Genomic DNA, 16,086 nt, shown 5'->3' on the forward strand with positions numbered 1-16,086 from the left:
TGTGCCTACAGATTGGATAATTGCGCAGGTCGCACCAGTGTTTAAGAAGGGTAGTAGGAATAATCCATCGAACTACAGACCCATATCGTTGACGTCGGTTTGCAGTAGGGTTTTATAATATATATTGTATTCAAACATTATGAATCACCTCGAAGGGAACGATCTATTGATACGTAATCAGCATGGTTTCAGAAAACATCGTTCTTCTGCTACGCAGCTAGCTCTTTATTCGCACGAAGTCATGGCCGCTATCGACAGGGGATCTCTAGTTGATTCCGTATTTCTAGATTTCCGGAAAGCTTTTGACACCGTTCCTCACTAGCGACTTCTAATCAAGCTGCGGGCCTATGGGGTATCGTCTCAGTTGTGCGACTGGATTCGTGATTTCCTGTCAAGAAGGTCGCAGTTCTTAGTAATAGACGGCAAATTATCGAGTAAAATTGAAGTTATATCAGGTGTTTCCCAGGGAAGCGTCCTGGGACCTCTGCTATTCCTGATCTATATAAATGACCTGGGTGACAATCTGAGCAGTTCTCCTAGGTTGTTCGCAGATGATGCTGTAATTTACCGTCTAGTAAGGTCATCCGAAGACCAGTATCAGTTGCAAAGCGATTTAGAAAAGATTGCTGTATGGTGTGGCAGGTGGCAGTTGACGCTAAATAACGAAAAGTGTGAGGTGATCCACATCAGTTCCAAAAGAAACCCGTTGGATTTCGATTACTCGATAAATAGTACAATTCTCAAGGCTGTCAATTCAACTAAGTACCTGGGTGTTAAAATTACGAAAAACGTCAGCTGGAAAGACCACATAGATAATATTGCGGGGAAGGCGAGCCAAAGGTTGCGTTTCATTTGCAGGACACTCAGAAGATGCAACAAGTCCACTAAAGAGACAGCTTACACTACACCCGTTCGTCCTATGTTAGAATATTGCTGCGCGGTGTGGGATCCATACCAGGTGGGATTGACGGAGGACATCGAAAGGGTGCAAAAAAGGGCAGCTCGTTTTGTATTATCACGTAATAGGGGAGAGAGTGTGGCAGATATGATACGCGAGTTGGGATGGAAGTCATTAAAGCAAAGACGTCTTTCGTCCCGGCGAGATCTATTTACGAAATTTCAGTCACCAACTTTCTCTTACGAATGCGAAAATATTTTGTTGAGCCCGACCTACATAGGTAGGAATGATCATCAAAATAAAATAAGAGAAATCAGAGCTCGAACAGAAAGGTTTAGGTGTTCGTTTTTCCCGCGCGCTGTTCGGGAGTGGAATGGTAGAGAGATAGTATGATTGTGGTTCGATGAACCCTCTGCCAAGCACTGAAACGTGAATTGCAGAGTAATCATGTAGATGTAGATGTACGGGATGAGGCCTGGTTGTTCATTGAAACTCCTGTCCTACGGATGTAGTCGGACTTAAAGTAAGACGTTTTGACCATTATTTTGCGTTATTTGCAATCAACTGGGCATTCCGGCGTCTACAGTAATTCGGCCAAGATTATTTGTTTCGTCGGTATGGAAATTACTGAACAAGGAACAGTTTATTTAAGGTTCACCTTATGCTCGTGTTCTGCGTGTGCTGTTTGCGAGTGTAAACTTGACTCTCACCTTTGTCTGTTGATTTTGACCGCATCGTCAAATATTGAACCCAAGTAGTGACTTTCAATTAATTAGTTGGATTCATCTTTTTCCTCGCCAAGACGCGTGTTAAATGGCAAAGTGGAATTGTAGACCTTAACTTGCTACCTCATATGCGTGGCATCAGTAACAGAGCCTAACCAGCTAATTAAGGCTAGTGGTAAACAAGGGTATTTAAGTATGTTGTTTTAAAATATTGTCTGAAATGTGTCAGTGATTTATGTTTCGCTAGTTGATTCTGGGGTATGAAAAGATGTGTTAGCACGTCAGCCATGTAAGGGGTTCTTGCTCGACGCTTGTCTTTAAATACGCCGCTAACCTGGTTAGCGTATGTTGTGGTTAGTTTAAATTAATCACTGCTCAGTAGTCCAACACAGTTTTTCGGCCGTCAGAAACCGTGTGTGTGTTATTTATTCCTATATTCTAGTCCATCTATAAGCATACTATTCTTAATTTGGAGCTCTAGGCAGCCACTGAGTTGTCATTTTGGGCTGTTTAGATGGAGTGCGGGTCCTTTGAGTATAGATTTGTCAATTTCCAGTTTATTGTTTTTCCACCAGTTTTTAATTGTGCTTATGCTCGTATGTATATGGGTGGAATCTAAATTTTTTTATTACTATTGAGCTGTACTTAACGTCATATTGTGAAGAAAGGAGCTTATTGGAGGTTAACTGTCGCCGTAAGGTGTTGTGGACGGTGCACTTACCTGTTATTCATTTTAATGTTCTAGTCAATGTGTAAACTTGCTAATTATTTTCTCTTTACATGGAGTGCGCCTGCGTAGATGTTATAAGCGACTGTTTCGTAACCAGTTCTTTAACGTGCCTACGCGCATATTTAAACTTATGGGCGAACTTAAAGTGTGTTCCCCTGTTGAACTTGAACTAAAGTGCAGAAAACTGAATCGGGTGTTTGATTGTTCTAGTGATATTATCTGTCAAGTGTAACACGCAACATTTTCTTGGTCTGTTATCAAGTGTTGCAATAAATGCAAATTGCAGTGAAGCGATGCGCTGTTTCAGTTGTTCCAGTGATTTCCTATCTCCGCATTGGTTAATCTAAACTCATAACATGCAATTCTTTAAATATTGGAGGGAAGTGCGTGCGTCCCACTACCAGCGTATCCGTTATGACAGTGAGGCCAAATTTGGCGTTAAGGGGCTATGGCAGCAGATGACAGATGAGAGCACCTTTGCTAACAGCACGACATCGCCTGCAGCGCCTCTCGTAGGCTCGTGACCATAGCGGTTGGACCCTAGACGACTGGAAAACCGTGGCCCGGTCAGATGAGTCCGGATTTCGATTGGTAAGAGCTGATGATAGCATTGGTGTGGTGCAGACCTCAGGAAGCCATGGACCCAAGTTGTCAACAAACCACTGTGCGAGGTGGTGGTGGCTCCATAATGGTATGGGATGTTTTTATATGGAATGGACTGGGTCCTCTGGTCCAACTTAGCTGATCATTGACTGGAAATGGCTATATTCCGCTACTTGGAGACTAGTTACAGCCATTCTTGGACTTCATGTTCCCAAACAACGATGTGCCACATCGCCGGGCCACAACTGTTCGCCATTGGTTTGCAGAACATTCTGGACAGTTCGAACGAATGATTTGGCCACCAAGATCGTTCGACATGAGTCCCATCGAACATTTATAGGACTTAATCGAGAGGTCAGTTCGTGAGCGACCTCCCGTGCCTGCAACACTTTCACAGTTATGGGCGGCCATAGAGGCAGCGTGGCTGAATTCTTCAGGGGACTTCCGACTTGTTGAGTCCATGCAACGTAGTGTTGCTGCACTACGGCGGGAGAAAGGAGGTCCGACACGATAGTAGGTTGTATTACAGGACTTTCGTCACCTCATTGTATAACATGATATATGAAGCACAACTGACAAAACACATTTATACAGGGTGGTCCATTGATCGTGACCGGGTCAAATATCTCACGAAATAAGCGTCAAACGCAAAAATCTACAAAGAACGAAATTTGTCTAGCTTCAAGGGGGAAACCAGATGGCGCTATGATTGGCACACTAGATGGCGCTGTCATACGTCAAACGGATATCAACTGCGTTTTTGAAATAGGAACCCCCATTTTTATTACATATTCGTGTAGTACGTAAAGAAATATGAATGTTTTAGTTGGACCACTTTTTTCGCTTTGTGATAGATTGCGTTGTAATAGTCACAAACGTATAAGTACGTGGTACCACACAACATTCACGCCAGTGCGGATGGTATTTGCTTCGCGATACATTACCCGTGTTAAAATGGACCGATTACCGATTGCGGAAAAGGTCGATATTGTGTTGATGTATGTGCAGCTGCAGCTTGTATCGAAAGCATCGGTTGACATTATACCTTCAGACCGATACTAATACAAAAAGCCAAAAAACGGATACCAGTACAGAAATCCAAACGCCGTAAGCATAGGAAAAATCGCACAAAATAACGAAAGGCGGCATCGAAAACAGCAGATGAGCTATATACCACTACTTCCAGCGCTATTTCTTAAACAAAAAGCCAAATACCGAGAGCACTACAAAAAAATGGATCTGAGCACTATGGGACATAACTTCTGAGGTCATCAGTCCCCTAGAACTTAGAACTACTTAAACCTAACTAACCGAAGGACATCACACACATCCATGCCCGAGGCAGGATTCGAACCTGCGACCGTAGCGGTCACGCGGCTTCAGACTGTAGCGCCTAGAACCCCTCGGCCACCACGGCCGGCAAAGCATTACAAAAAGGCAACACGAACACACGTGGCAAAAAATTGCAAAAGCTAACGGAAAGCGGTATAAAACTTTATGTCTCAAATCAAAACACTGATACCAATACAAAAAGCCAAAAACCGAAGGTATTACAAAAATCCCAAAGTCGGTATCAATACACGTAGGGAAAAATCTCTAAAGCTAACAAAAGATGGTATTAAAAACACGATGTGAGCTGTACAGAAAGCCAAAATGCAATATGAACATACAAAGTCAAAAACCGCTATGACTAACGAAATGCCCTATCGAAAATGTCACTTGATCTACATAGTTCAAGTGAAAAGGCCGATACCAATGCAGAGAGCCAATATCTATGGAAGTAATTAATTTTGATACGGACTGTAAATCGCTTTCTGGAGAAGTATGTGTCTAGTAAATGGATGAAGAACGGGAAAGACCCACCGTGGTCTACTAACGAAATTCGGAAAATGCTGAGGAAGCAAGGGCTGTTGCACTCCCGGTTCAAAAGCGAACGCGCAAATGACAATAGGCAAACACTTGTAGAGATTCGTGTGTCTGTAGAAAGATCATTGCGCGAAGCATACGAGTACCGCTGTCGTACATTGGCAAAAGATCTTGCTGAGACACAGAGAAAATTCTTGTCCTGTGCAATATCGCCAAACGGATCAAAGGCTCCTATCCAGTCACTGGTGTAGCAATAGAAGATAGCAATAGGAAAGGTGAAGGTTTAACTTCCGAGTTTAAGAAACCGTTCACGCAGGAGGATCATACAACGTACTGTCGTTTGACCATCGCGCCGGCTCCCATTTGGAGGAAATAGTAATAGTTGTCCCTCGTATAGAAAAACAGTTGAAACAGTTGAAAACGAACGAATCGAAAGGTCCGAACTGAAACTCAATTCGGTTTTACAAAGATTAGTCTACTACAACGGCCCCCAGTGCAAAGACCCAAGCGATGGAAAAAAGCGCAGGTGACTTCTGTGTATAAGAATGGTAAAAGAACGGACCCGAAAAATTACAGACCAATATCCTTCAGTTTCCTGCAGACTTCTTAAACTTATTCTTCGTTCGAATACAATAAATTTCATTGGAGTGAGAAAGCTTTTTCCCACATATCAGCACTGATTTAGAAAGAATCGCACGGGCGAAACTCTGCTTTCCCTTTTCTCAGATGACATCCGGCGATCCATGGATGAAGGGCAACAGGCAGATTCCACATGCCTACATTTCCGATAAGCGTTTGCCACAGTGCCCCACTACAAACTGTTAACGAATATGTGAGCATACGGAGTAGGTTAGTAGATATATGAGTAGCACGAAGACTTCTTAAATGATAGAACTCAATACGTTGTCCTCGACAGCTAGTGTTCATCAGAGACAAGAGTATCGTCAGGAATGGCCCAGGCACATACGGTATGATCGCTATTATTCATTATGTCCAGAAATGATCTGATGGATAGGGTGAACAGCAACCTCCAGCGGCTGGCTAATGATGCTGTTTGCGTATGGGGAACTGTCGGCGATGAGTGACTGAAGGAGGACACAAGATGACTTAGTCTGAATTTCTAGTTAGTGTGCCGAATAGGAACTAGTTCTAAATCAGGAAAAATATTATTTAATACTCTACTGCCTATACAGGGTGGTCCGTTGGTCGTGACTGGGTCAAATATCTCACGAAATAAGCATCAAACGAAAAAACTACAAGGAACGAAACACGTCCAGCTTGAAGGGGGAAACTAGATGGCGCTATGGTTGGCCCGCTAGATGGCGCTGCCATAGGTCAAACGAATATCAACTGCGTTTTTTTTTTAAATAGGAACCCCGATTTTTATTACATATTCGTGTAGTACGTAAAGAAAAATGAATGTTTTAGTTGGACCACTTCTTTCGCTTTGTGATAGATTGTGCTGTAATAGTCACAAACGTATAGGTATGTGGTTCAAAATGGCTCAAATGGCTCTGAGCACTATGGGACTCAACTGCTGAGGTCGTAAGTCCCCTAGAACTTGTAACTACTTAATCCTAACTAAGCTAAGGACAACACACACATCCATGCCCGAGGCAGGATTCGAACCTGCGACCGTAGCGGTCGCGCGGTTCCAGACTGTAGCGCCAGAACCGCTCGGCCACCAGCGGCCGGCATATAGGTATGTGGTATCACGTAACATTCCGCCAGTGCGGACGGTATTTGCTTCGTGATACATTACCCGTGTTAAAATGGATCGTTTACCAATTGCGGGAAAGGTCGATATCGTGTTGATGTATGCTGCTCGGTATCCTGGACGACATCATCCAAGTGTCCGGACCGTTCGCCGGATAGTTACGTTATTTAAAGAAACAGGAAGTGTTGAGCAACATGTGAAACGTCAACCACGACCTGCAACAAATGATGATGCCCAAGTAGGCGTTTCAGCTGCTGTCGCAGCTAATCCGCACATCAGTAGCAGACAAATTGCGCGAGAATCGGGAATCTCAAAAACGTCGGTGTTGAGAATGCTACACCAACATCGATTGCACCCGTACCATATCCCTATGCGCTAAGAATTGCGTGGCAACGACTTTGAACGAAGTGTACAGCTCTGCCACTGGGCACAAGAGAAATTACTGGACGATGACAGATTTTTTTGCACGCGTACTATTTAGCGACGAAGCGTCATTCACCAACAGCGCTAACGTAAACCGGCATAATATGCACTAATGGGCAACGGAAAATCCACGATGGCTGCGACAAGTAGAACATCAACCACCTTGGCGGGTTAATGTATGGTGCGGGATTATGGGAGGAAGGATAATTTGCCCCCGTTTTATCGATGGCAGTCTTAATGGTGCAATACATGTTGTCTTCCTACGTAATGTTATACAGATGTTACTACAAGATGTTTAACTGCATGACAGAATGGCGATGTACTTCCAACATGATGGATGTCCGGCACGCAGCTCGCGTGAGGTTGAAGCGGTATTGAATAGCATATTTCATGACAGGTGGATTGGTCGTCGAAGCACCATACCAAGGCCCGCACGTTCACCGGATCTGACGTCCCCGGATTTCTTTCCGTGGGGAAAGTTGAAGGATATTTGCTACCGTCATCCACCAACAACGCCTGACAACATGCGTCAGCGCATTGTCAATGCATGTGCAAACATTACGGAAGGCGAACTACTCGCTGTTGAGAGGAATGTCGTTACACGTATTGCCAAATGGATTACGGACATCATTTTGAGCGTTTATTGCATTAATGTGGTATTTACAGGTAATCACGCTGTAACAGCATGCGTTCTCAGAAATGATAAGTTCACAAAGGTACATCTACCACATTGGAATAACCGAAATAAAATGTTCAAACGTACTTAGGTTCTGTATTTTAATTTAAAAAATCTACCTGTTACCAACTGTTCGTCTAAAATTGTGAGCCACATGTTTGTGACTATTACAGCGCCATCTATGACAAAGCGAAAAAAGTGGTCCAACTAAGACAGTCATATTTCTTTACATACTACACGAATATGTAATAAAAATGGGGGTTCCTATTTTAAAAAACACAGTTGATATCCGCTTGACCTATGGCACCGCCATCTAGCGGGACAACCACAGCGCCGCCGGGTTCCCCCTTCAAGATAGACAAGTTTCGTTCTTTGTAGTTTTTTCGTTTGACGGTTATTTCGTGAGATATTTGGCCCGGTCACGATCTACAGCTACATCTACATACATACTTCGCAATCCACCATACGGTTCGTGGCGGATGGTACCTCGTACCACGACTAGCATCTTCTCTCCTTGTTCCACTCCCAAGCAGAACGAGGGAAAAATGTCTGCCTATATGCCTCTGTACGAGCCCTAATCTCTCTCATCTTATCTTTCCGCGAAATATAAGTTGGCTGCAGTAAAACTGTACTGCAGTCAGCCTCAGATGCTGGTTCTCTAAATTTCCTCAGTAGCGATTCACGAAAAGAACGCCTCCTTTCCTCAAGAGACTCCCACCCGAGTCCCTGAAGCATTTCCGTAACACTCGTGTGATGATCAAACCTACCAGTAACCAATCTAGCAGCCCGCCTCTGAATTGCTTCTATGTCCTCCCCCAATCCGACCTGATAGGGATCCCAAACGCTCGAGCAATACTCAAGAATAGGTCGTGTTAGTGTTTTGTAAACGGTCTCCTAAACAGATGAACCACATCTTCCCAAAATTCTACCAATGAACCGAAGACGACTGTCCGCCTTCCCTACAACTGCCATTACGATCAATGGACCACCCTGTAAATAATGTTTTAAAAATGGGATTGCAGCTAACTGCTATGTTCCTATCGTTCTTTATTAGATTGATTGCAGCGCGCCCAGAGGCATTTAAGTCGCCACGTTCCAAGCGCGAACGGAACATCAAGATATTTTAATAAATGATACAGTGGGAAGTAGGCTGTGTCATGCGTTTCCCATTCGTTTACAGAGTGTAGTAGCCGTAGATTAGAGTGTGTTGTGTACATTGTTCAGCGTAGTCAGCGCGTACACAACTTTCCCACTAGAGCGCGCCCCGCTAAGCACAACAGCACAGGCGCAGCGCTCGTCCGTCTCCGCACTACGAGATGGCGCTGCCATAAAGACGGACCAAATTCTGCTTCCGCCGATGCGCGTATTAATGTGTAACGCAGCCAATGAGATTGCTGCTAACGTAGAACCTTTTCTCCTCGCTGATCACACTCGCGCAGTGATACCTGAACGCTCGAGGTATTATAACGAGTGTACCGACCTCCGATTAGGCAGTCTGCATTAGTCTGTACCAGTCTGCATTAGTCTGCATTTGTCTGTAGTCAAGTTTCAGTCTGCGCCTAATAAGATTATCATATTCATGTACATAGCCATGAAGAGAAATGTATAGACACTTTGTCAAGTATCAGAGATATGTGAGAATAAGATTAACATACCAAGACCAAAGGAACTTCAGATTGTCAACTGTAAATAGCATCCAGAATCAAGTTAAGTAAGGTTAATGGTTGTTATTATTTTAATAAATGTGTGTGAAAATTAATCAAATTCTGTTTAAAGTTGGTCACCGTCAATCTGCTACTCTAAGCGTGCAAGTGTCATTTCTATCGTCTGACCTAACGGCAGAAGATAAACACGCCACGATAAGACCACGAGACATGTTGCTGACACTCGCCTACTTCGTTAGAGGGACAAGTCAAATAATCTGATGGTGTGTGTACCGAAGGTCTTACAGTACACACCCCACAGAGTGTAAATATAGGCAGCGCCATTTGGAGCTGCTTCTTATCGCGGCTGGTCCCCCTGCCGTGCCACAACTGCAGCTACACCCCGCCTCCTCTTCCGCAGTGGTGGTGAACGTGCTGACGCTGCTGGAGGTGTTTGCCCTCAGCCTGTGGGCCTTCCAGCTCTACTGCCGCCAGGAGCCGGGCTTCCGCCGCTTGCCGGACGACACGGAGGTGGTCCGCCCAGCCAGCTGGCTGGCTTAACCACGACCACCAGCGGCGATGGGCGATTTGATTCTCATCAGCAGCTGAATGTCATGTGAACTACGTGAAGCTCCTGGTTACACTTCAACATCTACAACATACGTAGCCTTCCACCTACAAGTATTCATTGCTACTTATCTTTAAACGGCTTGTAAACGATAACCTGCTACCGTACGAAGTGCGCTAAGAGTGACAGCTAATAATCTCACTGAGTAAAAGGTCAGTCAACCATCAGGAGCCATCAGCCTAATGCCGTCTAAAACAACCTTTGAAAAAGAATCAGTCTGCTTACTGTATAGTTGAGGCCAGCCACGAATTCCACTCTTATATCAACGCGAATTCCTCTCCTTTCCAAGTCTTTTCATCTCAGAGCAACACTGGCAAACTACGTCCTCAGTTATTTGCTGGATGTACCACTATCTCCCTCTACCACTACAGATCTTAGCCTTTGCAGGTCCTTCTAGTACCATGGAAGACTGTCCCTCTTGTCTTAACAGCTATCTTATCCTGTCTCTTCTTCTCGTCAGCGTTTTCCATAATTATATTCCTTTCCTCGCCGACTCTACGAAGAACCTCCATCGTTCCCTACCTTATCAGACCGAATAATTTTAAACAGTCTTCTGTAGCGACAGACCTCAAATGCTTCTATCCTCTTCTGTTCCGGTTTTCCCACAATCCATGTTTCACTACCAAACCAACTTTATAAGAAATTTCTTCCTCAAATTAAGATCTGTGTTCAATACTGTAAGAGATCTCTTGGTTAGGAATGCCCCTTTTGCCATTGCTAGTCTGATTTGTATGTCCTCCTTGCTCTTTCCGCCATAGATTATTTTGCTGCCTAGGTATTAGGAGCCCTCAACTTCATCTACTTGTGACCATCAATCCTGAAGTTCCTCGCTGTTCTCATTTTTGCTACTCAAAAAATGTTCAAATGTGTGTGAAATCTTATGGGACTTAACTGCTAAGGTCATCAGTCCCCAAGCTTACACACTACATAACCTAAATTATCCTAAGGACAAACACACACACCCATGCCCGAGGGAGGACTCGAACCTCCGCCGGGACCAGCTGCACAGTCCATTACTGCAGCGTCTTAGACTGCTCGGCTAATTTCTGCTACTTCTCATTGCTTTCGCCTTTCTTCGATTTAATCTCAGTCCATATTGTGTCCATTCCTATCAACAGATCCTGTAATTCTTCACGTTCACTGAGGATAGCAACATCATCAGCAAATTTTAACACTGATATCATTTAACCTTGAATTTTAATCCCACTATTTAACCTTTCTTTTATTTCCATCACGGCTTCTTTGACTTAACAACAGGGCCGAAAGCTTGCATCGCTGTCTTACACCCTTTTTAATCAGAGTGCCTCATTGCGCTGGTGGGCTCAAATGGCTCTGAGCACTATGCGACTTAACATCTGAGGTCATCAGTCGCCTAGAACTTAGAACTAATTAAACCTAACTAACCTAAGGACATCACACACATCCATGCCCGAGGCAGGATTCGAACCTGCGACCGTAGCGGTCACGCGGTTCCAGACTGAAGCGCCTTTAAGCGCACGGCCACACCGGCCGGCCCATTGCGCTGGTCTTCCACTCTTACTTTTCCCTCTTGACTCTTATACACATTGCATATTACCCGTCTTTCACCGCCGTTTTTTTTTCAGGATTTCGAACCTCTAGCACCATGTTACATCGTCGAACGCTTTTCCAGCTCGACAAATCCTATGAACGTGTCTTGAGTTTTCTTCAGTCTTGCTTCCATTGTCAACCGCAATGTCATAAATGCCTCTTTGGTACCTCTCCTAAAACCAAAGTAATCGTCATCTAACAGACCCTCAGTCTTCCTTTCCATTCTTCTGTATATTATGCTTGTCAGCAACTTGATTGCATCAGCTGTTAAGCTGATTGTACTATAATTCTCGCATTTACCTACACTTGCTATCTTGTAAACTGTGTGTACCGAATGTCTGATGATATATCGCCAGTCTTGTACACTCGACACATCAACGTAAATAATTGTGTTGTTGCCATTTCTCCCAATGATTTTAGAAATTCATACGGAATGTTATACATGCCTACTGCCTTACTTGCTTTTTAAGTTTTTCTAAATTCTAATTCTGGTTCCCCTGCTTCTTCTTGTATCATGTCATGAGATAAAGTCTCCCCCTATTATAGTTCCGCCCTCTCCCCTGCATTTAACAGTGGAATTCATACTGTATTCTTAAAGTTACCGCCCTTGCTTTTAATTTCACGGAATCATTTTTTTACATGATGAGTCTGTGTCTCCAACATCATTTCTTTTCGTTTTCTTCGCGTTTTTCATATAGGCGTTCCGCCGTTTCCCTTCTAGCCTTTTAAGGCGTCAGTACGATAAAGGAGAATGCCCACAAGTCTTTTTCTGCAACGCCATATTCAGCTGTAGCCTTGTGTTGATTAGCCCCCATAGAGCAATAAGTTTGCCGTGATTTTGGCTTCTATGTTTCACGCACGATTCCCAATAGTCCCAGGTGTTTTGCATGGGATTGAGATCAGGTAATTTCGCAAGCCACTCGAGTAGCGATAAGGTGACTGAATCTTCATCAAACCATAAATATATGAGACGTGGGGCGATTAAGTAAGCAGAGCCTTTAGAAAAATACCTTTACTTGCATTTTAACCATCTGCACTGGTACCACCTACAAAGTAAGTCTCATGTGCCTGCACACGTTTACTCCATTGGTGCTTCCATTCTTGTTAGGATCTTTAACTCATCTTCTGGCATAGAAATAAGGCCCTTCCACAGTTGTTTGGGTGTCTTGCACTGTTGCAAAATAGTGTCCTTTAGCGACTGACAACTTTGAGATAAAAAAATCACACCAGTCCATGTCGAGTGAATGGGGAGTTTGTGGTAGCACTTCAATAGACTTTAGACTTATCTTTCGGTAATCAGCCCGCCACGAGCCCCTCTCCGGTGTCAAAATCTATCTCAGAGTAGCACTTGCAACCTACGTTCTCAGTTATTTACTGGATGTGTTCCAGTCTCTATGTTCCTCTACAGTTTTTTTTCCCTCTACAGCTCCCTCTAGTACCATGGAAGTCATTCCCTGATGTCTAAACAGATGTCCTATCGTCCTGTCCCTTTTCCTTGTCAGAACCTCCTCATTCCTTACTTTATCAGTCCACTTAATTATCAACAGTCGTCTAGCACTACATATCAAATCCTTCGCTTCTCCTTTGTTCCGGTTTTCCCACAGTCCATGTCTTGCTATCACATAATGCTGTGCCTCAGGCATACATTCTCAGAAATGTATGTCTATGTTTTACACTAGTAGACTTCTCTTGGCCAGGAATGTAGTTTCTGCCAGTGCTAGTCTGCTTTTAATGTCCTCCTTGTTCTGTCCGGTGTTGAGAGAATTCGTTTAACTTCATCTACTTCGGGACAGTCAATGGCGATGTTAAGTTCTCATTTGTGCTACTTCACATTACTCTCGCCTTTCTTCGATTTTCTCTCAGTCCGTGTCCTGTACTCATTAGATAGTTCATTCCATTCAGCATATCAAGTAATTCTTCTTCACTTCCACTCAGGATAGCAATGTCATCGGCGAATCGTATCATTTACATCTTTTCACCTTGAATCTTAATTCCACTTCTCAACCTTTCGTTTATTTCCATCACTCCTTCTTCGATGTTCAGGTTAAACATTAAGGGGAAAGACTACATCCCTGTTTTACACCCTTTTAATTCGAGCGCTTCGTTCTTGGTCGTCCACTCTTATTATTCCCTCTTGGTACTCGTACATATCGTACGTTACCTGTCTCTCCCTAGAGCTTACCCCTGTTTTTATCAGAATTTCGAACATCTTGCACCATTTTACATTGTCGAACATTTTTTCAGGTCGACAGATCCTATGAACGTGTCTTGATTTTTCTTTAGTCTTGCTTCCATTACCAACCGAAACGTCACAATTACCTCTTTTGTGCCATTACTTTATCTAAATCCAAACTGATCATCATCTAACACGTCCTCAATTTTCTTTTCCATTCTTCTGCGCATTATTCTTGCCAGCAACTTGGATGCATGAGATCTTAAGCTGACTGTACCGCTTGTTAGCTCATGCAGTTTTGGAATTGTGTTGATGATATTTTTCAGGAAGTTAGATGGTATGTTGCCAGACTCATACATTCAACACGCCAACGTGAATAGTCGTTTTGTTGCCATTTCCCACAATGATTTTAGTTTTCTTGTTGAATGTTATCCACCTCCTCTGCCTTATTTGATCTGAAGTTCTCCAAAGCTCTCTTAAATTCTGATTCTAGTTCTGGATCCCCTATCTCGTCTAAATCGACTCCTGTCTCTTCTTCTACCGTATCAGACAAGTCTTCCCCCTCATATAGGCCACCAATGTACTCTCTCTTCTGCATTTGAAAGTGGAATTCCCATTGCACTCTTAATGTTGCCACCCTTGCTCTTAAGATTATTTTGACTTTCCTGTAGGCTCGGCCGGTCCTTCCGACAGTCATTTCTTTTCCGATTTCTTCACATTTTTCATGCAACCATTTCCTTCACTTCTTGGCAAGTTATATTTCTGTATTTCTGAATTTCCCTGGACGTTTTAGTACTTCCTTCTTTCATCGACCTATTGAAGTATTTCTTCTGTTACCCATGGTTTCTTCACAGTTACCTTCTTGGTACTTACGTCTTTCTCTCCAACTCTTGTGATTATCCATTTTAGAGATGTCCATTTCTCTTCAACTGCACTGTCTACTGAGCGATTCCTTATTGCCGTATCTATAGCCTTGCAGAACTTCAAGCGTGTCTCGTTATCCCTTAGTACTTCTGTAGCCCACTTCTTTGCGTATTGATTCTTCCTGACCTATCTCTTTAATTTCAGCCTAATTTCCATCACTACTACATTGTGATCTGAGTCCACATCTGCTCCTGGGTAAGCCTTACAATCCAGTATCTGATTTCAGAATCTCTGTCTCACCACGATGTAATCTAACTGAAATCTTCCCATATCTCCCGGTCTTTTCCAAGTACACCTCCTTCTCTTGTGAATCTTGAACAGCTTATTCCCTATTACTAGCTGAAATTTATTACAGAACTACATTAATCTTTCTCCTCTCTCATTCCTTGTCCCAAGCCCATATTCTCCTGTAACCTTTTCTCCTATTGATTTCCCTCCAACTGCATTCCAGCCATCCATGACTGTTAGATTTTGATCTTCATGTACTGTATTACCCTTTAAATATCCGCATATACTTTCTCCATCTCTTCATTTTCAGCTTGCGGCATCGGCATGCATACGTGAACTATCATTGTCTGTGCTAGTTTGCTTTCAATTCTGACAAGAGCAACCCTATAACTGAACCGTTCACTGTAACACATTCTTTGCCCCACGTTTCTATTCATAACGAATCCAACACCCTTTATAACATTTTCTGCTGCAGGTGGTATTACCCTATATTCATCGGACCAGAAATCCATGTCTTCTTTCCATTCACTTCTCTGACCGCTACTATACATTTCCGTACCACATTCAAGCTTCTGACATTTCACGCCCCAACTCGTAGAACGTTATTCTTTCTTTGACTATTCCGGAATCTTTTGCCAATGGAGAGATCATCGTGACCTTTTTTCAGTTACAGGACACATGTCCTGTGGATACACGTTATGTGTCTATAATGCACTGCCTGTTTGCCTCCTGCATATTCATGCCGTTGATCATTTCTGATTCTTCCGCCTTTAGGGGCAGTTTCCCACCCCAAGGAAAAGAGTGTCCTGGACATCTGTCCGCTACTCCGCCCTCTCTGACAAGGCCGTTGGCAGAATGAGGGTGACTTATGGTGAAAGTCTTCGGCAGCCAATGCTGATTATTAATCAAAATTTAAACGGCGGCGGGACCGAGGACGTTCTGCTTAATATTCGAATACGCTACCCCGAGACCACGGGTTAATGCGTTGGACAGAGGCGCCAGAAATTGGATAACATACATGCAGTATGCAATGGTGCATTATCCTGATGCAGTAACCGTAGTGGAAGAACACAAGAGGCCAGTTTTTGAATTGTTTCGAGAGTTTCTCGGTGGTAGTACTGGTCTACTATCTGGTCTGTAGGCAACCACTCTTCTTGTACCTTACCTATGGAGTCAAGGAAACAGAGAAGCACGCATTTCACCTTTGACTAGGTCAATTTCACTTTCTTTGGTCTTGGCGATTCCTTCGAACTCCATTGCGACAGTTGATGTTTCGTATTGGG

At 43.5% G+C, this 16,086-nt stretch overlaps 1 protein-coding gene across 1 annotated transcript in view; it reads left to right on the forward strand.

Annotated features, from left to right (window-relative positions):
* LOC126419669 (organic solute transporter alpha-like protein) overlaps nt 1–9,842 on the forward strand; it is a 71,395-nt gene extending 61,553 nt beyond the window's left edge. The window contains exon 6 of the mRNA XM_050086856.1: nt 9,703–9,842. Within this exon, the coding sequence (XP_049942813.1) occupies nt 9,703–9,842 (140 nt within the window). The remainder of the gene's footprint in view (nt 1–9,702) is intronic.
* The last annotated feature ends 6,244 nt before the right edge of the window (nt 9,843–16,086 follow it).

Source organism: Schistocerca serialis, chromosome 9, assembly GCF_023864345.2.
Source record: "Schistocerca serialis cubense isolate TAMUIC-IGC-003099 chromosome 9, iqSchSeri2.2, whole genome shotgun sequence".
Taxonomy (NCBI): domain Eukaryota; kingdom Metazoa; phylum Arthropoda; class Insecta; order Orthoptera; family Acrididae; genus Schistocerca; species Schistocerca serialis.